A 24,355-nucleotide genomic window follows, 5' to 3' on the forward strand; every position below is an offset into this window, starting at 1 on the left:
GCGGTGGAAGGAGATGCGCCAAACAAATTTAAAAGGTGTATCTCACACATACCGATACAGACTATGCCGTAATTTAATTTTTTACACTCCAAAAGGGTGTATATTGAATAGCGGAATAGGAAAATAGGCCCCGATTAATATTTTTTGTACCCTAAAGGCAGGATGAGGAGTAGGAGGAGTTCGGAACAGGCAGGATGCAAACTGAAACACCCTGCAATCCTCGGCGGTGGAAGATGCGCCCAAAAAATTGGAAAGGTGTATCTCACACGTACTGATACAGACTATGCCGCAATTTAATTCTTTTTACCCCAAGGATGTAGATTGAATAGCGGAATAGAAAATATGATATCAAAAGGTGTATCTATCTCACACGTACAGACCCAGAATAGGCCCTGATTACTATTTTTTGTACCCTAAAGGCAGGATATGGATTAGGAGGAGTTCGGAACAGGCAGGAGGCAAACTGAAGCACCCTGCAATCCTCGGCGGTGGAAGATGCGCCCCAAAAATTTGGAAGGTGTATCTCACACGTACCGATACAGACTATGCCGCAATTTAATTCTTTTTACCCCAAGGGTGTAGATTGAATAGCGGAATAGAAAATATGATATCAAAAAGGTGTATCTATCTCACACGTACAGACCCAGACTAGGCCCCGATTACTATTTTTTGTACCCTAAAGGCAGGATGAGGAGTAGGAGGAGTTTGGAACAGGCAGGAGGCAAACTGAAGCACCCTGCAATCTTCGGCGGTGGAAGATGCGCCCCAAAAATTGGAAAGGTGTATCTCACACGTACCGATACAGACTATGCCGCAATTTAATTCTTTTTACCCCAAGGGTGTAGATTGAATAGCGGAATAGAAAATATGATATCAAAAAGGTGTATCTATCTCACACGTACAGACCCAGACTAGGCCCCGATTACTATTTTTTGTACCCTAAAGGCAGGATGAGGAGTAGGAGGAGTTTGGAACAGGCAGGAGGCAAACTGAAGCACCCTGCTTCAGCAATGATATAAAATTGGTGTCTTATGTCACAGTCAGCTCTGCAGCAGGCTATGAAGGGAAAAAAAAAGTAAATTCCCCTTTAAGTTTGTAATTTTTAAATAGATTAGTACAGACTATGCCACAATTTAATTTTTTTTAACTCAAAAGGGTGTATATTGAATAGTGGAATAGAAAAAAGTGTATAAAATTGAAAATCACTCAATAGCACATGTGAACACAGCAGTGTCTTATGTCACAGTCAGCTCAGAGTCAGCACTGCAGCAAAAAGGCTATGAAGGGGGAAAAAAAAATCACTTTTAACTTGTAGTAAAATAGATCTAAGGTGAACGCTGCATACAACTGACTGATAAAAATAGATTTTTTTTTTTCTCCCTCCTCCTCAGTGGGCTCAAGTGAGGGCAAAAAGATTGTTCACTGCACCACCCCCCACACAGCAAAATTGATGTATACTGTCCCTGCCTAATCTCCAGCCTGGCCCTAATATGCTCAATAAGATCGTTCACTGTACCACCCCCCACACAGCAAAATCGATGTAAAATACTGACCCTGCCTAATCTCCAGCCTGGCCCTAAAATGCTCTAATAACTTTCCCTGCCTGCACTCCGACCTGTCCCTGCATTCTTTTCGGACACAATTTTTCACAGAATCACTGTCTGTCCCTAATCAGCAGCCAGCACGTATGATATGTGCTCTGTACCTAAACTACAGCAGAATGATGCGGCGCGCTGGGGGCTCTCGAACTTATAAAGACATGGTCACATGCTTCAGATGGCCAATCACAGCTACTAATACATTTGTGGGCATGACAGGGATGGCTTAAGGCACACCAGTTAAACGCTTGATTGGCTGTTGAAAGCCCGCCATTAAAAGCGCGCCATTACATACAAAACAGGAAATAAAATGACCGAACACGGATTTAAACCCGAACATACAGTAAAGTTTTCGGGTCCGTGTTCGGGTAACAAAAATCCAATTATTCGGTACGAACACGAATAATACAGGCCGTGTTCGCTCAACACTAATAAACACCCTTTTGGGGTAAAAAAAATTAAATTGTGGCATAGTTTGCATATTTGACTGTGAGATACACCCGTGCGATACTGTTGTTGTTTTGTTCCGCTATTCAATAAACACCTTTCTAGGTCAAGATCATAAATTACAGAAATATGAGGAGACCGTCAAATAGGGGCCGTGGCCTGGGTCGTGGTGCTGCTGGTAGAGCTCCTGTTGCACAAGTGAAACACCTTCCTCAAGTGTGAGTAGGCGACAGAACCTGCAGCAGTATTTGGTAGGGCATCATGCGCCTCTAGAAGTAATGAGGCCAGAACAAGTAGAGGCGATAGTAGATTGGTTTGCTGCTGACAGTGCCTCCAGTTCCTTCAAATTGTCTCCCACCCAGTCTACTGCAGAAAGGTCAGAGTTGGCACCTGCAGCCGATGTCCAACCGTCTTTCACCTCACCCCCTTGCAAATCAGGCAAGCAGTCTGAGCCCCAAGTCATGCAGCAGTCTCTTATTCTTTTTGAGGACTCTGTCAGCAGGGTTTCCCAGGGCCATCCACCTAGCCCTGCCCCAGAAGTGGAAGAGATTGAGTACAGCGATGCCCAACCACTTATTTCTCAAGATGAGTACATGGAAGGACCATTGCAGCACATCTCCGATGATGACGAAACGCAGGTGTCAACTGCTGTGGCACTCATAATTGTGGAGACCGACAAGGAAGGCAGGGGTGAAGACTGGGTGGAAGATGATGTGGAGGATGATGAGGTCCTTGACCCCACATGGAATGAAGGTCAGGCAGGTGACCTGAGTAGTTTGGAGGAAGAGGCGGTGGTCGCACAGAGCCACCAGCACAGCAGAAGAGGGAGCAGGGTGCAGAAGTGGAGCGGCCGTGCCCTAGACACTACGCCTGCTACTGCCCAACGCAGCAAGGGACCGAGCGCACCAAAGCCAGCTCAAAGGAGTTCTCTAGCGTGGAAGTTCTTCAGAAAATGTGCTGATGACAGGACACGAGTGGTTTGTACCCTGTGCAATCAGAGCCTGAAGGGAGGCATAAACCTTCTCAACCTGAGCACAACCTGCATGATCAGGCATCTAAGTGCAAAGCACGAGCTGCAGTGGAGTAGACACCTTCAAAACCAAGAAACGTCTCTGGCTCCTCCTGCTTCCTCTTCTGCTGCAGTCTCGGACTCTTCATCCACCTCTGTAGTGATACCGGCACCTGCCACCCCACAAACAGACGATCTGTCAGCAACACCACCACCTGGGTCACCAACCATCTCCACAATGTCCCGTGAAAGCGTTCAGCTTTCCATCTCCCAAACACTTCAGAGGAAGAGGAAGTACCCCCCTACCCACCTGCGATCCCTGGCCCTGAATGCCAGCATTTCAAAATTCTTGGCCTTTGAAATGCTGTCATTCCGTCTGGTGAAGACGCACAGTTTTAAAAGCCTTATGTCGGTGGCTGTCCCACAGTACGTCGTGCCCAGCCGCCACTACTTTTCCAGGCAAGCCATCCCTTCCCTGCACAACCAAGTGGGGGAAAAAAATCAGGTATGCACTGCGCAATGCCATCTGTGCCAAGGTCCACCTAACTACCGATACGTGGACCAGTAAGCACGGTCAGGGGCGTTATATCTCCCTAGTGGCACACTGGGTAAATGCAGTGGCGGATGGGCCTGAGGCGGATAGCAATTTGGCGCATAGCAATTTGGCGCATGTCCTTTCACCACCGAGGATTGCAGGGCGCTTCAGTTTGCCTCCTGTTCCTAACTCCTCCTACTTCGCTTCCTCATCCTCTACCGCCTCCTCATCCGGTCAGCGTAACACCTTCACCACCAACTTCAGCACAGCCAGGGGTAAACAACAGCAGGCAGTTTTAAAACTTGCCTGTTTGGGGGAAAAACCACACACCGCGCAGGAGTTGTGGAGGAGCATGGAACAGCAGACAAATGAGTGGTTGCTGCCAGTGAGCTCGGTCTGGTGGTGTGCGATAACGGGCGAAATCTCATAGCAGCTCTGGGCCTAGCCGGTTTGGCGCACATCCCTTGCCTGGCGCATGTGCTGAATTTGGTGGTGCAGAGGTTCCTTAAAAACTACCCCGATATGTCAGAGCTGCTGCAGAAAGTGTGGGCCGTCTGTGCGCACTTTCGGCGTTCTCACCCTGCTGCTGCTCGTCTGTCAGCGCGGCAGCTTAACTTCGGCCTTCCTGCTCACCGCCTCATATGTGATGTGCCCACAAGGTGGAACTCCACCTTGCACATGCTGGAAAGACTGTGCGAGCAACAGCAGGCCATAGTGGAGTTTCAGCTGCAGCACGCACGCGTGAGTCGCTCTGCGGAACAGCACCACTTCACCACCAATAACTGGGCCTCCATGCGAGACCTGTGTGCCTTGTTGCGCTGTTTTGAGTACTCCACCAACATGGCCAGTGCCGATGACGCCGTTGTCAGCTTAACTATCCCACTTCTATGCCTCCTTCAAAAAACTATTCGGGCAATGATGGAAGAGGATGTGGCACAGGATGAGGAGGAGGAGGAGGAGGATGAAGAGGTAACATTTCCAAGGCTTTCAGGACAGTCATTCGCAAGTGGCTCCGAGGGTGGGTTCCTGCACACACAAACTCCAGGGACACAATTGTCCAGCAGGGGCACAGTTCTGGAGGATGAGGAGGAGGAGATGGAGGAGGAGATGGAACCATGTTCACAGCAGGGTGGCACCCAGGCCAGCTCATGGCCATCACTGGTGCGTGGCTGGGGGGATACAGAGGACACAGACGATACACCTCCCACAGAGGACAGCCTTTCGTTGCCTCTGGGCAGCCTGGCACACATGAGCGATTACATGCTGCAGTGTCTCCACAACGACCGCCGAGTTGCCCACATTCTAACTTGTGCTGATTACTGGGTGGCCACGCTGCTGGATCCCCGTTACAAGTTGGACAACGTACCGTCCTTAATTCACTCACTGGAGCGTGATCGCAAGATGCGCGAATACAAGCGCACGCTGGTAGACGCGATGCTGCTGGCATTCCCACCTGACAGCGGGGCCACAGTGGAAGCACAAGGCCAAGGCAGAGGAGGAGGAGGAAGAGGTCGCCAACGCAACCAGGGCACCGCCAGCACCTCAGAAGGCAGGGTTAGAATGGCCGAAATGTGGAAAAGCTTTGTCAGCACGCCACAACAAACAGCAGCACCAGCAGCTCATATGGAACGTCTTAGCAGGAGGCAGCATTTCAGCAACATGGTGGAGCAGTATGTGTTCACACGTCTACATGTAGTGAATGACGGGTCTGCCCCCTTCAACTTCTGGGTCTCCAAATTGGGCACACGGCCTGAGCTTGCCCTTTACGCCTTGGAGGTGCTGGCGTGCCCTGCAGCCAGTGTATTATCTGAACGTGTATTTAGCATGGCTGGGGGCGCTATCACAGATAAGCGCAGCCGCCTGTCCAGAGACAATGTGGACAAGCTCACGTTCATTAAAATGAACCAGGCATGGATCCCACAGGACTTTTCCGTACCTTGTGCAGAATAGAGATGGATACGGACCTTACCCAGCCATTGTTATATTTTTGATCTTTCTCACTCTTTTGGGGTGTACCCTAATTTAAAATGACTGAAAAAAAGCAGTGTTGGCTACCTCGCCCCCCTCCACTGCCGCTTCCACCTACACCGCCACCTCAACCTCCCTCCTACTCCATATGGGCCTCGTCCTTTCACAGATGAAGAAAATTGTTTTTCTTTCTTTTTTTTTTTTGTTGTTTTAAGTTATTTCCCTATCCACATTTGTTTGCAGAGCACTTGCCATACTCTTAACTACGTTTTGCTGCCATTTCCAGCACTCTAGCCCTTTCCATTGGTGTTTTTAGAGCCATTTTAGTGCCTGAAAGTTCGGGTCCCCATTGACTTCAAAGGGGTTCGGTGTCCGGGTAAAGTTCGGAAAAAGTCCGGGACACGGACCCGGACTTTTTTTTCAAGTGCGGCCGAACCCGCCGAACACGGACATCCAGGTGTCCGCTCAACTCTAATTGTGAGCATTAATCTTTCCCTCACTGAAGAGTTTCCAGTGAATACTGGAAGGAGGCATCTGATGATTGTGACATTATGAGTACTGACCTGAGCTCAGGGTCCAAGTGACTGTGTGCTATATTACCTTAAGTGAAAGAGCCAGTGGTAGCTCTGAGATAGCTAACTATAGGGTAATATTCCTCCCTCTGACACCTACAATGGGGCACAATTCCTCCCCCTCACACAAATGATGGGGCACAATTCCTCCCCCCTGACACCAAGGATGGGGCACAATTGCTCCCCCTGACACCAAGGATGGGGCACAATTGCTCCCCCTGACACCAACGATGGGGCACAATTGCTCCCCCTGACACCAACGATGGGGCACAATTGCTCCCCCTGACACCAACGATGGGGCACAATTGCTCCCCCTGACACCAACGATGGGGCACAATTCCTTCTCTCTGACAACAACGATGGGGAACAATTCCTCCCCCTGACACCAATGATGGGGCACAATTCCTTCCCCTGACACCAACGACAGGGCACAATTCCTCCACCTGGCACCAAGGATGGGACACAATTCCTCCCCCAGACACCAAGGATGGCGCACTGTTCCTCACACTGACACAAATGATGGAGCATTTTTACAGATGCCTGGACATTTTCTACTCCTACTGGCCTCAGTCTGAAACCTCTAAAGTCTGAAGGATAATAACCCGGCTCTTTGTTTAGAAAGTTTGGAGACCCCTATAATACAGCTTGAAAAGCCAATGAAAAATGTGTATCAGGTGCGCTAAACTGTTCAATAATATGTCCAATATATACATATATTAACAAATCAACAAAAAATGGTGATATGTATAAAGACAAACCTTTCCATAGATTAGGTAAACAAATTAACAATCAATTAGGTTTGAAAACAAAGTGACAAACAATCTATTGATTAAAAAGTGAGTCCATAAATGCAAAGTAAATGTCCAAAAACATATTCAAAACGACATGCATGCGAAAAACTCCAAAATTGCAAAATCCAAAATAGATGTGAGCAGTGAAGCCTCCACCGTAATCGGATATGCCTCTTACCAGATGGAGATAACACAAGGGCGTATGTGTTTATCAGATCCAAAATAACACCAGGAAAGGCAGAAACACCCACCAAGTTTTCTTTCCAAAAAAGAATAGATCAGCCTCTTACCAGATGATAAATAATTGCGGGCAAGGAAAGGTGTATGATGTCTGCATTAGCAGCTGGTCGTATTCCCTGGGATGGATGGATCTCTTAAGCTCTGGTCCTTTGGATGTAGTCCCCCCAATGGCTAAGAAAAGAAAACCACTGATAGTGTAGTACTTCCAACAATCACTTAATAAAGGAATAAGTATGCACTTACAGTATGTCAGCTTGTATTTGGCATCAATGACGAAAATACCGGGGAGAAATGCTGGTGAGCCGTGGCCGCCTGCAATGCGGTCTGTGGCGATGGATCATGACGTTGCGGCACTCCACCCTGACGCGTTTCCTCCTCGACGGACGTCAACTGAGACAGGAGATGGCACGCATCGTCACTTCCGCCCTTAAATTGAAGGCTAAAGGAAGCGCTTCCGGTGTCTGCACAGAAAATATTGCAAGTGTAAATCACAAAGACACTTGTTGAAAGAGTATCTGTATCCTATTGCTGGGATAAAACCAATAACTGTGACATATTGCTGAATGTTAAAAACTACAGATCAGCATGTATTCCGCAACTAAAATTTAAAATTTAAAATGGGAATTATTTCTCCCCGGTATTTTCGTCATTGATGCCAAATACAAGCTGACATACTGTAAGTGCATACTTATTCTTTTATTAAATGATTGCTGGAAGTACTACACTATCAGTGGTTTTCTTTTCTTGGCCACTAGGGGGACTACATCCAAAGGACCAGAACTTAAGAGATCCATCCATCCCAGGGAATACGACCAGCTGCTAATGCAGACATCATACACCTTTCCTTGCCTGCAATTATTTACCATCTGCTAAGAGGCTGATCTATTCTTTTTTGGAAAGAAAAATTGGTGGGCGTTTCTGCCTTTCCTGATGTTATTTTGGATCTGATAAACACATACACCCTTGTGTTCTCTCCATCTGGTAAGGGGCATATCCGATCACGGTGGAGGCTTCACTGCTCACATCTTTTTTGGATTTTGCACTTTTGGAGTTTTTCACATGCATGTCGTTTTGAATATGTTTTTGGACATTTACTTTGCATTTATGGACTCCCTTTTTGATCAATAGATTGTTTGTCACTTTGTTTTCAAACCTAATTGATTGTTAATTTGTTTACCTAATCTATGGAAAGGTTTGTCTATACATATCAACATTTTTTGTTGATTTGTTAATATATGTATATATTGGACATATTATTGAACAGTTTAGCACCTGATACACATTTTTCACAGCACATTAATTTTCTAAGGTTGCAGCTTTTCTGATTTTCCAGCGCACTTCTTTCCTATCACATGAAAAGCCAATGGGCTGCAAAACAGCCACATATTAAAGTCTAATTCAGCCTTTCTGACCATGTTTTATGCTACACTCATATTTAGGGTATGACATATAACATGGCGCCCTTCTGCGCCTGCCTCCCAAAATGATCTCCCCCTTATACCTGAATCACTTGTTTTTGCAAGTGTCTGTTGACTTTTGGATTTTGCATGGCTCTGTAGACCAAACTGCAGATTTGTGAAATCTTACGAATTCCTCCAAGGAGCAATGGCATCACCCACACTGGAAGTCCAACCTTTACTTCCCACAGCTCCATAACCTTACCTTAGTACAGACCTGGGGCAGATGGAAGAGTCTGCTGGAGCCTGTGCATTGCACCCACCATCCATTGATCATGGTTGCAATGCTTCACAGGCTTTAATGCAAAATATTAATAAAAGCACACTTTTTTTTCTATTTGTGATATGGGTGCATGAATTCAATTTTTACAAAAGGTGGAAAATGCCTTTAACTTGTAACTGAAGCCATCATGCTAATTACCCCTCCAATTTGAAGTTGCCCTCAGGATCCCTCCAATTATTCCTAAAGTGGACCAGATTCTGATAGGTCCTCCCACCTCCACACAGACCCCCTATACTCCTCTCAGGGAACAGGATGTGTAGGAGTTAGCCCCTTGCCCCCTGGAATCTCTCATGCCATTAGCATTGCCATTATGCCAACAGTGCTACTGCCGCACCATTTGAGATTTTGGGCGGATAAACTAGACAAATATTGCTAGCTTGTGTGGTAAACTGGGAACAGTCTGGATTTGATGTGAACTACTCAAACCTAAAGCTCATCCCCAAGATAAACCTTTCATCTACTTCGCACACAAAGCATGAAGATGAATAAGGGTGGTACTAACTACACAGGGCTCCCCCTAGCTACAGAGTGGGGTAGGCACAAAATGATTTAGACATGTATTAAGATGAAAGCCTCGTTCCTGGGAGGAGGAACAAGGCAAACAATGTACGGAGACATACAGTACATGGAGGCAGCAGTCTGGTTGCTGAGAAAGACTTGGATTTGTGACATTTGTGACCAGTAGGTATAGTTTCTAAGGAATTTGAAGCACAGTACGTCAGCAGGAAATTAATTCCTGCATTTTCTATTCTCCAAGGATGCTCAGTTCCTACATTGTACAATGAAGGAAAGATCAGATTGTGTATTAGTCATAGACAACATGATTTTACATTGCCCAGATTATGGGGTCCTTTTATGAAACTGGGATGAGCTGGGGTCCTGATGATCGTAGCTCCTTTCGAACCATCAACCAGTTATGAAAGTGAGCTGATCAGCAGAGAACATGTTCTCCAGTGATCAACTCAACGCAAAGAGAAGCTGACATTGACTGTTACAGAAATGTCCAGTTTAGGAAGACGCAATCTCAGAACATCAATGGTGACCTCTCTCTCCCAGCTTCCCCTGCCCAGAAATGGAGAATCAGGGAGAGAAGAGAGAATTGCCGGAGAACTGAGGAGAAAGGAGGACGTTTATAGACTTCCTTCTTCCTCAATCAGAGCTGCCATGAAAAAACCCTTTTGCCTTTCCCAAACCCCCAAAACCGGTAGAGCAGATTAGAAGCAGAATACATTTATACACTATTTTGTCAAAAGTATTGGGACACCTGCCTTAACACACAAGTGAACTTTAACGGCATCCCAGTCTTAGTTTGTAGGGTTCAATGTTGAGTTGGCCCACCCTTTGCAGCTATAACCACTTTAACTGTCCAGGGAAGGCTGTCCACAAGGTTTAGGAGTGTGTCTATGGGAATGTTTGACCATTCTTTCGCTCTAATTCATCTCAAAGGTGTTCTATTAGGTTGAGGTCAGGACTCTGTGCAGGCCAGTCAAGTTCCTGCACATCAAACTCACTCATCCATGTCTTTATGGACCTTGCTTTATTGTTTATTCTATTTTATTATTTTCTAGTCTATTATTGTATTTTCTATTCTATTCTTTTCTATTCCATTCGAGTTTAAATTACTTCTATTCGAATTTCGGAAGAAGGTGATAATCTTTCTAATTTATTCAATTCTTTTCTTTTTTTATTCTATTTTATTCTATTCTTTTTTTCTATTCTTCTCTATTTTATTCAAATTTCTTATATTTGAAATTTGAATTTCAGAAGATGTTATATTCCTTCTAATTTATTCTATTTTTTATTCTATTGTATTCATTTTTTTCTATTCTATTTTATTTTGTTTCAATATTTTCTATTCTATTTTTTTCTATTTTACTCTTTTCTATTCTATACTTTTATTTTGTATTCTGTTCTGTTTTATTGTATTATGTTCTAACATTTTATTTTATTTCTGTTCTATTCTTTTATATTCTAATATACTCGTTTCTATTCTATTCCTTTATTTTCTATTCTATTTAATTCTCTTCAAAAATTGTAATTCCACTTTGATAAAACAATTTGAATTTAAAGACTATTCAAATTCGATTTGAAAACTATTCAAATTTCATCCGAAATTTTGTTTCGCTATTTCAGGTTTGTTTAAATTCCTTACTATTGTAATTCAGAAATTTGGATACAGAGAGAAGGCAGCTTTCTACTCCCGGAAGACAGTGTGATCACTGAAATCTATACACACCTAAAATTTAAAAAAAATGTAAAATCTAAAATATATCCTTCTTCTATTTCAGATAAGAATAAAAATGGATGGATATACCATATTTCTATTATTGGGGGTTTGAGTGACAGCACATACAGTATATGTATTTATTTGATCAATATGCTATCAGTTCCTATTATAATAAGTTATTTAAATTTTCATGATATTTTCATAAAAGTTGCATTTTTTTCAAAATGAATATTTCATATATTTTTTTTTTTATATATATTCTTCTTTTTAAAAAAATAAATACATAAAACCAAGGTATGGTTCTCATGGACTGTGCTATTTCTATTATATGGGGTTTTCTCATTTTAATCATTTTTTTTTTTTTTTTTAGTTTTATTCTTTGATACTTATTTCTATACTATTTTTAATTACTTATTTATATTTATTTTTACATTTTATGAATGCTGTATAGCTGCATGACAGGTATAGGTTAAAAAAATTCACTAAACAACATTCATATTAAAAAAAGCACATGTCTGAATATTGTGTGAATTTTAATAATAATTATGTTTTGTAAGTAGAGGGGGGTGTATATTTTTGTGAGTGGTTGACTTTATTTATTTATTTATTTATTTTAAATTAGGAAGCGTATTATATGTGCTTTATGTTTTAGCAAAACTGTAGGCTCACAAATTTCTTAGCCTTGTAATCACAGCCTTTACAGCCTTGTAATTACAGTTCTCCAGCGTTCTTCGCGTTTGTAGATTGTCTCTCTTCTCCTTAAGAGAGCTGACCTACAAAGCTGCATAAAACGGCACTCGTAACACATGGCGAGTCTGCCCAGAAGGGCAGAAGCCCACCTGGCTGTGGTCTCCTCCTTCAAGACAAAAGACTCCTCTGTTCCAAGTCTCAGAGTATTTATACACTCTCCCAGCCACCATCTGGGCACACTCTCCCCAGGGATTGGCCAGGGCTGCCTACTTATGCAGCTACTGATTTGTTTCTCCCAGGCTTTTATCTTCCAGAACCTTCCCAGATAGATAGGGTGAAGCAGTCCCCTGCAGCCGGTGAAACACAGAACAAATATATTTATTTATTTATTTATTTATTTTTTCAGAACTGTTGCTGTTTTTTTGTTTGTAGCGCAAAAAAATTAAAATAGCAGGGGTGATCAAATACCACCAAAAGAAAGCTCAATTAGTAGGAAAAAAGGACATCAATTTTATTTGGTTACAGCGTCGCATGACTGCGCAATTGTCAAAGTAACACAGTTTATCGCAATAAATCGGCCATCCAAACCCTCGTCTCTCTCCCTCTCCTCTTGGCAGCGCTGGCAGCTCTACTGTGGGCACCCGGCTGTGATAGCTTGAGGCTTAACAGCTGGGCGCACACTGCGCATGTGGGATTTGCGCTGCGTGTTGTGAATGGCCAGGCAATCTTCTGGGACCTGTGACGTGTCCCAGAAGATTGCCGAGAGGGAGGGAGAGAGGAGAACTTCCACCCGAGCTGCCTAGGCGGCCCGAGCGGAAGTGGGAGCGGGTACCTGTCAAATCTAGGTACCCGATCCCCCCCCCCAAAAAAATGACATGCCAAATGTGGCATGTCAGGAGGTCAGTAGTATTTAAAGCGGAAGTTCCAATTTTGGATGGAACTCCACTTTAAGTGGTTGAAAAAAGGACACATACCTGTCAACGAATCCAGCTTTGTCTTCACCTGGTCAGTCTTTGGGTCTCCGACATCGGCATGTTTACTAAGAGAAGCCGGCTACGACTCCATGTGGCCTCACAGCAAGCACCCCACTGAAATTGCACGAGTTGTGCTGTGGTTTGTGAATTATCTTACAGACTCCTGGAAGCTGTGACGTGTCCCAAAATGTTGTGGACCACAGCTAAAAATCCTGTCCAAAAAGCCTTCTAAGGTGTGGTGCAAACCTGTATGCTATTTCCATCCTGTGTTAAAAAGAAATTACACAATTTTAGGGTTGCACCAATACTGATACCAGTATCGGTACCAATACTGAGCATTTGCATGAGTACGGGAAACCGCATGCAATTCAGACAGGAATCGCACCACATTCCTGTTCAAATTGCATGCGATTCTTTGCATTTTTTGTATGTATGGGCTCAAATCATACCGCAAAGGTATCGGTACTCAGTATTGGCGAGTACTTGAGCACAAGTATCTGCACTTGTACTTGCCGATAAAAAAAAATGGTATCGGTGCAACCCTACACAAACTTTTTTTTCTATGCCTAATAGAAACATAGAAACATAGAATGTGTCGGCAGATAAGAACCATTTGGCCCATCTAGTCTGCCCAATATATCTGAATCCTATGAATAGTCCCTGGCCCTATCTTATATGAAGGATAGCCTTATGCCTATCCCATGCATGCTTAAACTCCTTCACTGTATTTGCGGCTACCACTTCTGCAGGAAGGTTATTCCATGCATCCACTACTCTCTCAGTAAAGTAATACTTCCTCATATTACTTTTAAACCTTTGCCCCTCTAATTTAAAACTGTGTCCTCTTGTGGTAGTTTTTCTTCTTTTAAATATGCTCTCCTCCTTTACCGAGTTGATTCCCTTTATGTATTTAAAAGTTTCTATCATATCCCCTCTGTCTCTTCTTCTTTCTTCCAAGCTATACATGTTAAGGTCCTTTTAACCTTTCCTGGTAAGTTTTTTCCTGCAATCCATGTACTAGTTTAGTAGCTCTTCTCTGAACTCTCTCTAGAGTATCTATATCCTTCTGGAGATATGACCTCCAGTACTGCGCACAATACTCCAAGTGAGGTCTCACCAGTATTCTGTACAGCGGCATAAGCACTTCTCTCTTTCTACTGCTTATACCTCTCCCTATACATCCAAGCATTCTGCTGGCATTTCGTGCTGCTCTATTACATTGTCTTCCCACCTTTAAGTCTTCTGAAATAATTACTCCTAAATCCCTTTCCTCAGATACTGAGGTCAGGACTGTGTCAAATATTCTATATTCTGCCCTTGGGTTTTTACGCCCCAGGTGCATTATCTTGCACTTATCCACATTAAATTTCAGTTGCCAGAGTTCTGACCATTCTTCTAGTTTTCCTAAATCCTTTTCCATTTGGCGTTTCCCTCCAGGAACATCAACCCTGTTACATATCTTTGTGTCATCAGCAAAAAGACAAACCTTACCATCGAGGCCTTTTGCTATATCACTTATGAAGATATTAAACAAAATTGGTCCCAGTACAGATCCCTGAGGTACCCCACTGGTAACATGACCTTGTTCTGAATGTTCTCCATTGACTACAACCCTCTGTTGTCTGTCACTCAGCCACTGCCTAATCCACTCAACAATATGGGAGTCCATGCTCAATGACTGCAGTTTATTGATAAGTCTTCTATGTGGGACAGTGTCAAAAGCCTTACTAAAATCTAGATATGCAATGTCTACTGCACCTCCACCGTCTATTATTTTTGTCACCCAGTCAAAAAAATCTATAAGATTTGTTTGACATGATCTCCCTGAAGTAAACCCATGTTGTTTTTCATCTTGCAATCCATGGGATTTAAGATGTTCCACAATCCTATCCTTTAATAGGGTTTCCAATAATTTGCCTACTTTTGATGTCAGACTCACTGGTCTATAGTTGCTCGATTCCTCCCTACTACCTTTCTTGTGGATGGGCACGACATTTGCCAATTTCCAATCTTCCGGGACGACTCCTGTTACTAATGATTGGTTAAATAGATCTGTTAATGGTTTTGCCAACTCACCACTAAGCTCTTTTAATAATCTTGGGTGTATCATCTGGACCCTGTGACTTATTGGTCTTCACTTTAGACAGCAATCTTAGAACGTCTTCCTCTGTAAAGACACATGCATCAAACGATTCATTAGTCATCCTTTCAAGTGGAGGTCCTTCTCCTTCTTTTTCTTCTGTAAAAACTGAACAGAAGTATTCATTAAGGCAGTCGGCTAGCCCTTTATTCTCTTCTACATACCTTCCGTCCTTTGTTTTTAATTTTGTTATTCCTTGTTTTAATTTCCTTTTTTCATTTATATATCTGAAGAATGTCTTATCCCCCTTTTTCATAGACTGAGATAGTTTTTCTTCTGCCTGCGCTTTAGAAGTTCTTATAACTTGCTTGGCCTCTTTCTGCCTAATCTTTTCCTTATCTTCATTGCTCTGTGTTTTTTTATAATTACAAAATGCTAGCTTTTTTATTTTTAATGATTTGGGCCACTTCTGCTGAGTACCACAGTGGTCTCTTCCTTTTTTTGCTTTTACTGACAAGTCTAATGCAATTTTCTGTTGCCTTCAATAATGCACCTTTTTAAGTAGTCCCATTTCTCCTGGACTCCATGTAATTCGTTCCAGTCTGATAAGGACTCATTTATGACTAATTTCATTTTTGAAAAGTCTGTTTTTCTAAAATCTAAAACTTTTTTGTTTTTGTGTGGTGTGACTCTTTCACAGTTCTTATATTAAACCACACTGACTGGTGATCACTAGATCCCAAGGTTTCGCCTACAATGACATCATATACCGAATCCCCATTTGTGAATACCAAATCCAAAATGGCCTCCCTCCGGGTTGGCTCCTCAACCACTTGTTGCAGAGACAACCCCAGTAGGGAATTAAGAATATCTGTACTCCTGGTAGAACTTGCTATTTTGGTTTTCCAGTTTATATCTGGAAGATTGAAATCTCCCATAATGATAACTTCTCCTTTTCATTGTCATTTTAGCTATTTCTTCAACTAGTAGATCATCTAGTTCTTTAACTTGACCAGGTGGTCTATATATCACACCTAAACGAGTTACTGCATGATTAGCAAACTGCAGCGTAACCCAAACTGACTCTATGTTGGCCTCACCAACTTGTATTAGGTTAGATTTAATGCTATCTTTCACATACAGGGCCACTCCTCCTCCTTTCTTGCCTTCTCTGTCTCTTCTGTATAAAGAGTACCCTGGTATGGTTATGTCCCAGTCATTTCTTTCATTAAACCATGTCTCCGTAACAGCCACTAAATCTACATTCTCAGATGCCATTATTGACCCAAGTTCATTGATTTTTTTTTACCTAAACTGCGAGCATTTCTAGACAGGACTCTGAGCTTATCATTTCTTAACATCTGGGCTTCTGTTCTGTTCTGGCATTGTTTCGGGGGGCAATTGGACTCTTGTATTTCCACTCTTTTGCCCCCCCTTCCTAGTTTAAATACTCTTTCGCAAATTCTTGGAGTTGTTCACTAAGTACATTTGTTCCTTTGAGAGAAATGCAAACCATCTTTTTTGTACAGTTCCTTTCTATTCCAAGTAGAGCTATCATGAGAAACAAAGCCAAATCCTTGCTCTTGACACCATTTACTAAGCCATATGTTGAACTCCTTTATGCGCCTCTGCCTATCATTCTGAACATTATGCACAGGCAGAACTTCAGAAAATGAAATCGTGGATGCAAAATCCTGTATGTCATTTCCAAGTGTGATAAAAGATTTTTTCACCTCTGACACTTCATTGCAAGCCAGGTCATTTGTCCCTAGATGGACAAGAACATCCACGTCCCCTTCCTGCTTTGCTTGCTTAACAATATTAATAATACGTCTTCTATCTCGCCTAGCAGTAGCACCAGGGAGACATCTCACAAAACCATTTTCTTTAAGCTCCACACTTCTTATGATTGAATCACCCAGCAACAGCTGCTTCCTTTGAGACTTCACTTTATCTTTTTTGTCCTTGGCTGCAGTCTTGCATACATTAGACATAGGAGTCGATGGTTTCTCACCCTCTGTGCTTGAGTCCATATCCATGTTGTCCTTACATTCTGAGAGTGTTTCAAATGAATTATGGAGAAAAAACGACTGTGGGACTTGTCTTCTATCCACCACTCTAAGTCTTCCAGAACCTACAGTAACCTATCTGCCATTTCTGGGGGTCCTCTGTGGCAGTGGCATTGCAGCAGTCCCAGCTGGAGTTTAACAGATAATTTAAATATCTCTGATTTCAAAAATGCAATTTCCTGCTGCAGTAAGGAGAATTGCCTACAGATCTGACAGCATCCGAATCTCCAAAGAGTGGAACATGAAATAAATGCACAACAATTCCTGCACTGAACCAAATCTGCCATTTTAAAGAGGAGAAAAAAAAAAAAATTGTACATTTTAGTCAAACAAATCTTACCTCCTTTTTTTTCTTTCTTTTTCCACCTTCCAGCCTACCTCCCGACTATCTCCTGCAATATCTCTTCACTGTACTTAAATGTTGTACTTGAATGTTGTACTTGCAGCTAATGCCTGCTCAAGTTCTCAGAAATTGCAGCCTGTCCAAACAGGCTGTCTAGCTATGGTGCAAACCTGTATGCTATTTCCATTATCGCTGTAAAAAAAGATGTCTGTTCAATTGCAATTGCTGGTAAATTGCAAGCTGTCCATACAGGCCTAACAGCTTTGCAGCAAAAGAGTCACATTTGTTTTATTTTTAGTCTTCCAAAAAAGAGGCAATTTTTAAATTTCCAGGTGCAATCTGATTTCTCTCTCTCTCTTTTCAGAAATTGCCGCCTATATGAGAAAGTCTTAAAAGGTGTCCTTAGGAACTGTTCCATTATTTACTCTTCAAACTTAGAAAATAGCTCCAGATGTTCTATTTTAACATGTGATGTGCCTGCTTATTCCATCTGGAATAGTGGAATACCAAAAAGGCTTCAAGGAGTCTGCATGAAATGTTTTCAAATGTTTAGGTATAAAACTCTTTCTTACATTGGTGCTCAGTGTAGTGGTCCCTCTTATTGGCGGTCAGTGGGAGAAGGACTTCTTTACACTGTAGATAAGAGGGAAGACTAATTTCCCTATAGAAAGGTAATTGATCTCCGTGTTTACTGAGAAACAGACAAGAAGCCACAATCAATCTCTGGAGGAACACTATGTTTCCATGTAACCCTGGTTGGGGAAGGATGATCTAGGTCAGTGATGGCAAACCTTGGCACCCCAGATGTTTTGGAACTACATTTCCTATGGTGCTCAACCACACTGCAGAGTGCATGAGCATCATGGGAAATGTAGTTCAAAATCATCTGTGGTGCCAAGGTTTGCCATCACTGGTCTAGGTGGTAAGCCTAAACAAGTATTTATGAAGGGTAAGTTTGGTTGTCTTAGCTACCATTTCTAGAAAATAATGTGACAGCAGATGTTTGGAAGGATATCTCAGGCTGAGCTGAGTTGCCAATTGAGTAATACATTATGATAAAGGAATCCAAGTAATAAATTCTGAGATATTTCCTGTGTAGAACATTATGGTTTGAAGCAGTTGGCTGGAAAAATATGTCTTCATCTAGATCAGGCATGTCCAACCTGTGGCCCGGGGGCCACATGCGGCCCGGAACCCCAGGCAATGTGGCCCACTGCCTCCTGCCAATTGTTTTTTTGCTGGTGAGGAAGGAAGTCTGGTCGGGGTCTGACCACAGCGGCTTCCAACTAACGGTAGGCAGAGGCTGCCTTGGAGGGGAGGGGGGGGCGAGCATGTGCAGTGTTTCTGACTCTTACCACCATGACGGCCTCAAATCACTGAAGGGCGTGGCGGCATTTTATTACTTATATACCTTAACTATAGTTTATATTTCATATGCAGCCCGAGAAATTTTCTCTACACTCAATGTGGGCCAGAGAAGCCAATAGGTTGGACACCCATGATCTAGATGCTTATTCCAGAGCACAGTGTAATGGCAGAGCTCTGTTTTGGAAGTAGAAGTCCAGTTGCAAACCCTGAGATGTGCATGGTCCAACGTAACTTGATGGACGAAGTTTGAATGGGCAGGAAAGTTGTAGTCTCAATTTATGGAAGGCGTGTCACAAGTAGGAATGCAGTTCTAGATGTTACTCAATAAAATAAAGTAGACAATGGTGTTGGGTTGGGTTTGATTAACTAAAGAAGTAGAGCATGTTCACTTTGCAAAGTTAATTGTATCTTTACATGAGAGCTTTTATGAATGTTGTGAGAATTTACCCAATCGTGTGCAAAAAATGCTTGAAAATAAGGGAATAAGGGAATATTCCCTTGCAACGTGGAAATTCACTTTGCAAAGTAAACAGAGTGTACTCCTTCAGTAAATCAAACCCAGTGCCACATACTCATCTAACCATCTTATACTCATCTCAGCATCACAACGTTATAGCAGAAAAGTTATTTATTTAGCAATGAGAAAAGCATTATGTGTTTTTTCAGACTCCTTTTCACATCTTGGTTCCTTAGGCTGTAAATAAAAGGATTCAACATAGGAGTAATGACAGTGTAAGCCATGCTAACAATGCTATCATACTGGAAAGAGTAGTCTGATGGAGGACGGAGGTAAATGAAAATTATGGAACCATAGAAGAGGAAAATAACCATGAGATGAGAAGAACAGGAAGAAAATGCTTTGCTGCGGCTACTGTTGCTCTTCATTTTTACTACAGCCCGTCCAATGAGCACATAGGAGATGAAAATTAGAAGGAACTGAATGTTACCAGCCAGAGAGCCTTCAGTGTAAATTAGGAGCTCAGCTAGCGTAGTACTGGAGCAGGACAGTTTGATAAGGGGTGTCAGGTCACAGAAGAAGTGGTGGATCAGTCTGTCCTCACAGTACGTTAAATGTGAGAAAATATAAGTATGCAATAATGAATGTAGAGAAGATACAAACCAACAGCTACTAGTCAGCATGAGCACTACATTATAACTCAATAATGAGGTGTATCGTAAGGGATTACAGATAGCCAGATATCGATCAAAAGCCATGACTGCCAGAAGAAAACTCTCGGTGCTGCCCAAAAACAGGAAGAAGAACAGCTGCACGAAACAGCCAACAATCGAGATGGAGGCTTCTCCATGAAGAATGCAGGACAGAAGCTTGGGAACAGTCACTGTAGAGAAAGAGATGTCCACTGCGGACAGATTCCCTAAAAAAAAGTACATTGGTGTATGCAACTGTGAAGAAAGTTTAATAGAACTTAGTAAAAGTAAGTTAGCAGTCCATGTGAGGCTGTATATGACCAGAATGATAGAGAAAAGAACAGCATGGTTGTAGTGAAGTTCTGAGAAGGCCAGAAGAATAAAGCCGGAGGTTAGATTTGTTCTTTCCATCGCAAATGATTTAAAAGTCAGTACAGTCAGGTGAAAGAACAATACCACCAAACAACAGCAAGAGAAATGTGCGTCAACTTTACTTCAGATTAGTAAAGAAAATGAAGTGCTGGATAAAAATTTTCAATGGATTAAATGAATTATCACTGGACACACTAGATCTGCTTCACAAAACGGAGACACGCCTGGACATATGTTTGTCACTCTCATTGGACTGAATATATGTGGATTCTAGGCTCTGGGTTTGCCTTCTGTTTCTAAGTGCAGCATAGCACATGGATATTTTGAAAGTCTGAAAAACCAAGAAAAATAAAATTGGAGGTTAGATTTAAAAATCGTCTAGAAAAGAACAAGGTCAATTAAAATGTCTTTACATTTCTTGTTGATAAGATAAAGTAGATAACAACTTCTAATCTATTTGTTTGCGTATTTGTGTCTTGCACATCTCTGTTATGCCACTCAAAGACATTGAAGTACATTATTTGATATAGAACAAAAAATGAATCGGCGCCAGTGGAAGAAATCTCAAAAAGCTCTCTGTATGTTTTAAAATCTCAATTAAAAGCGTCTAAAGGATAAGATCAATCCAATAAAATACCAATGGTATGTCTGGGGCTAATATATCCAAAGTTGTCCCAAACAGATGCAAGTGAATTATATAACAATTAATAGAATTACCCAGACTTTATATCCGATAATTTGAATTATAAAACTGGATGTGTGTCTGTCTTCAATCCAATATTTTAAAATCAAATAATTAAAATAAGCAGCAAAAATCGCATCAGGCGATTCAAATCGCAGGATCAACTGTTTTCAATAAATACTGATCCAATAATCTCTTTATCCATCACAGAAAGTATAAACCAAGTAACTACAATAAACAGCAAAATCGCTTCAGGTGATTTAAACCGCAGGATCAGCTGTTTTCAATAAATATTGATCTAATAATCTCCTAATCCATCACAGAAAATATAAATATAAAAAATAAGTGCATAGCAATGAACATGAATTGTAAATATTGAAGTGTCATATATAAAGTGCAATATGAGTGTAGCGAATTCATAAATACAAAAAATAAATCTACTTAATGATGTGAATATATGGATAAATATAAATAAAATAGATGTAAATATAAATATATATAAAAACTCCACAAAGCGTATATACCAATAGATAAATAAATAGATGAATAAGGTGAATAAATAATAATAATAAATAATAGTCCTTGTGCAATTAATAGTCCATGTGCAATATAGTGATCAAGTGAAGTTCATATGTGCACATAAAATGACAAAAAGTGATTTTGCTCTTAAAAAACAATTGTGCAATTCCAGTGATGTGATCCGGAGTGAGCAGGAATAATTTGAGTGCAATGGCCGCTGCACCATTAAAGGCACTTTTGCTGATATCTAACCCTGAGATAGGGATGCTGGGTCTCTCCGGTGGCTTGTGGACTTATATTCCAATTCAGGTATCTCTGACCTCTACTACTTGTTTGACTTCCACCTCTCCCAGGAACGCTCCAAGGGTCCCAGTACACTCAAAAAAATATATTGGTACTAATAGTGAAGTATGTCTTCAACTTACTTTATTAAGAAAAACGCAGGGAAAACACTCACATTTGCAATTAAAGATACGAGCAGTTACAAGCAGCCGCAATATTGCGGTGTAGATCCTCTGGGTACTTCCGGCTATGGCCAAAAAACCTGCAGTTGACGTCACCCGATGCCTCCCGACGTGTTGCGTCACAGATCACGTGACTTTCTCATTCCTAGCCACTTATTTTTGATATTTATATTTCCTGTGATGGATTAGGAGATTATTAGATCAATATTTATTGAAAACAGCTGATCCTGCAAATTGAATCGCCTGAAGCGATTTTGCTGTTTATTGTAGTTACTTGGTTTATACTTTCTGTGATGGATTAAGAGATTATTAGATCAGTATTTATTGAAAACAGTTGATCCTGCGATTTGAATCGCCTGATGCGACTTTTGCTGCTTATTTTAATTATTTGATTTTAAAAGATTGGATTGAAGACAGACACACATCCAGTTTTATAATTCGAATTATCGGATATAAAGTCTGGGTAATTCTATTAATTGTTATATAATTCACTCGCATCTGTTTGGGACAACTTTGGATATATAAGCCCCAGACATACCATTGGTATTTTATTTGATTGATCTTATCCTTTAGACGCGTTTAATTGAGATTTTAAAACATATAGTGAGCTGATTGAGAGCTTTTTGAGATTTCTTCCACTGGCGCCAATTCATTTTTTGTTCTATTTCTCTATCTGTATTTTGTGAAAATACTAGAGTTGGCTGCTGATGGTATAGGATTGAATCCCAATCTCATATTTACACAAGATTCTATCATATTTATATTTTTTTCATATTTATATTTTACATTTCTCACACATGACATGGGTATATGTGGAATGACACCCCAAAATACATTCTGCCACTTCTCCTGAGTATGGAGATACCCCATGTGTGAGACTTTTTGGGAGCCTAGCTGTGTACGGGACCCCGAAAAGCAATCCACATCTTCAGGTTTTCTAATGGCGTAAATTTTGGATTTTACTCCTCACTACCCCTCACAGTTTTGAAGGCCCTGAAATTTCAAGATAACACAAACCCCCCCCCCCCCCAAATGACCTCATTTTGGAAAGTAGACACCCCAAGCTATTTGCTGAGAGGCATGGTGAGTCCATGGAATATTTTTATATTTTGCCACAAGTTTCGGGAAAATTACATTTTTTTTTTTTTAACACAAAGTTGTCACTAAATGATAAATTGCTCACACATGCCATGGGTATCTGTGGAATGACACCCCAAAATACATTCTACTGCTTCCCCTGAGTACAGGGATACCCCATGTCTGAGACTTTTTGGGAGCCTAGCTGTGTACAGGACCGTGAAAACCAATCAACACTCTCAGGTTTTCTAATGGTGTAAATTGTGCATGTCACCTCTGCACTACCTGTTGCAGTTTCGGAGGCCCTAAAACTCCAAGATAGCACAAACCCCCCCCCCCCCAAATGACCCCACTTTGGAAAGTAGACACCCCAAGCTGTTTGCTGAGAGGCATGGTGAGTCCATGGAATATTTTATATTTTGCCACAATTTCCAGGAAATATATATATATATATTTTTTTTTTTTACACAAAGTTGTCAGTAAAGGATATATTGCTCACACATGCCATGGGTATATGTGAAATGACACCCCAAAATACATTCTGCTGCTTCTCCTGAGTACAGGGATACCCCATGTGTGAGACTTTTTTGCAGTCTAGCCGAGTACAGGACCCCGAAAACCAACCTCACTTTCAGGCTTTCCAAGGGCGTAAATTGTTGATTTCACTCCTGACTACCTATCACAGTTTCGTAGGCCATGAAATGCCAAGACAGCACAACACACCGCCCCCCCCCCCCAATTGACCCCCTTTCGGAAAGTAGACACCCTAAGCTATTTGCAGAGAGGCATGTTGAGTGTTTTGCAGATCTCACTTTTTGTCACAAAGTTTTGGAAATTGAAAAAAAGAGGGAAAGTGCATTTTCCTGTTTTTTCTTCATTTTCCCAAAAAAATGACAGCTGCAAAATACTCACCATGCCTCTCAGCAAATAGATTGGAGTGTCTACTTTGCAAAATGGGGTCATTTGGTGGGGTTTTGTGCCATCTTGCCATTTCAATACATTTCAGAATGTATTTTGGGGTGTCATTTCACATATACCCATGGCATGCGTGAGCAATATATCATTTAGTGACAACTTTGTGTAAAAAAACAACACAAAAAAAAGAAATAATAACTTGCCTGACACTTGTGGCAAAATATAAAATATTCCATGGACTCACCATGCCTCTCAGAAAATAGCTTAGAGTGTCTACTTTGCAAAATGGGGTCATTTGGGGGGGTTTTGTGCTATCTTGATATTTCAGGGCCTCTGAAACTGTGACATGTAGCGCAGTGGTAAATTCAGCAATTTATGCCATTAGAAAACCTGAAGATGGGGATTGGTTTTCGGGGTCGCGTACACAGCTAGGCTCCCAAAAAGTCTCACACATGTGGTATCCCTGTACTTAGAAGAAGCAACAGAATGTATTTTGGGGTGTCATTTCACATATTCCTATGGCATG

General features: G+C 41.7%; 1 protein-coding gene across 1 annotated transcript in view; it reads right to left on the reverse strand.

Annotated features, from left to right (window-relative positions):
- The window catches only part of LOC309548309 (olfactory receptor 1f45-like), a gene marked incomplete at both ends in the record, with an annotated part of 66,141 nt that extends 45,930 nt beyond the window's left edge, over positions 1 to 20,211 (reverse strand). Inside the window, one exon of the mRNA XM_082248248.1 lies at positions 19,599 to 20,211. Within this exon, the coding sequence (XP_082104374.1) occupies positions 19,599 to 20,211 (613 nt within the window). The remainder of the gene's footprint in view (positions 1 to 19,598) is intronic.
- Positions 20,212 to 24,355: the final 4,144 nt, after the last annotated feature.

This window comes from Pelophylax lessonae (assembly GCF_965119305.1).
Source record: "Pelophylax lessonae genome assembly, chromosome: 2".
Classification (NCBI taxonomy): domain Eukaryota; kingdom Metazoa; phylum Chordata; class Amphibia; order Anura; family Ranidae; genus Pelophylax; species Pelophylax lessonae.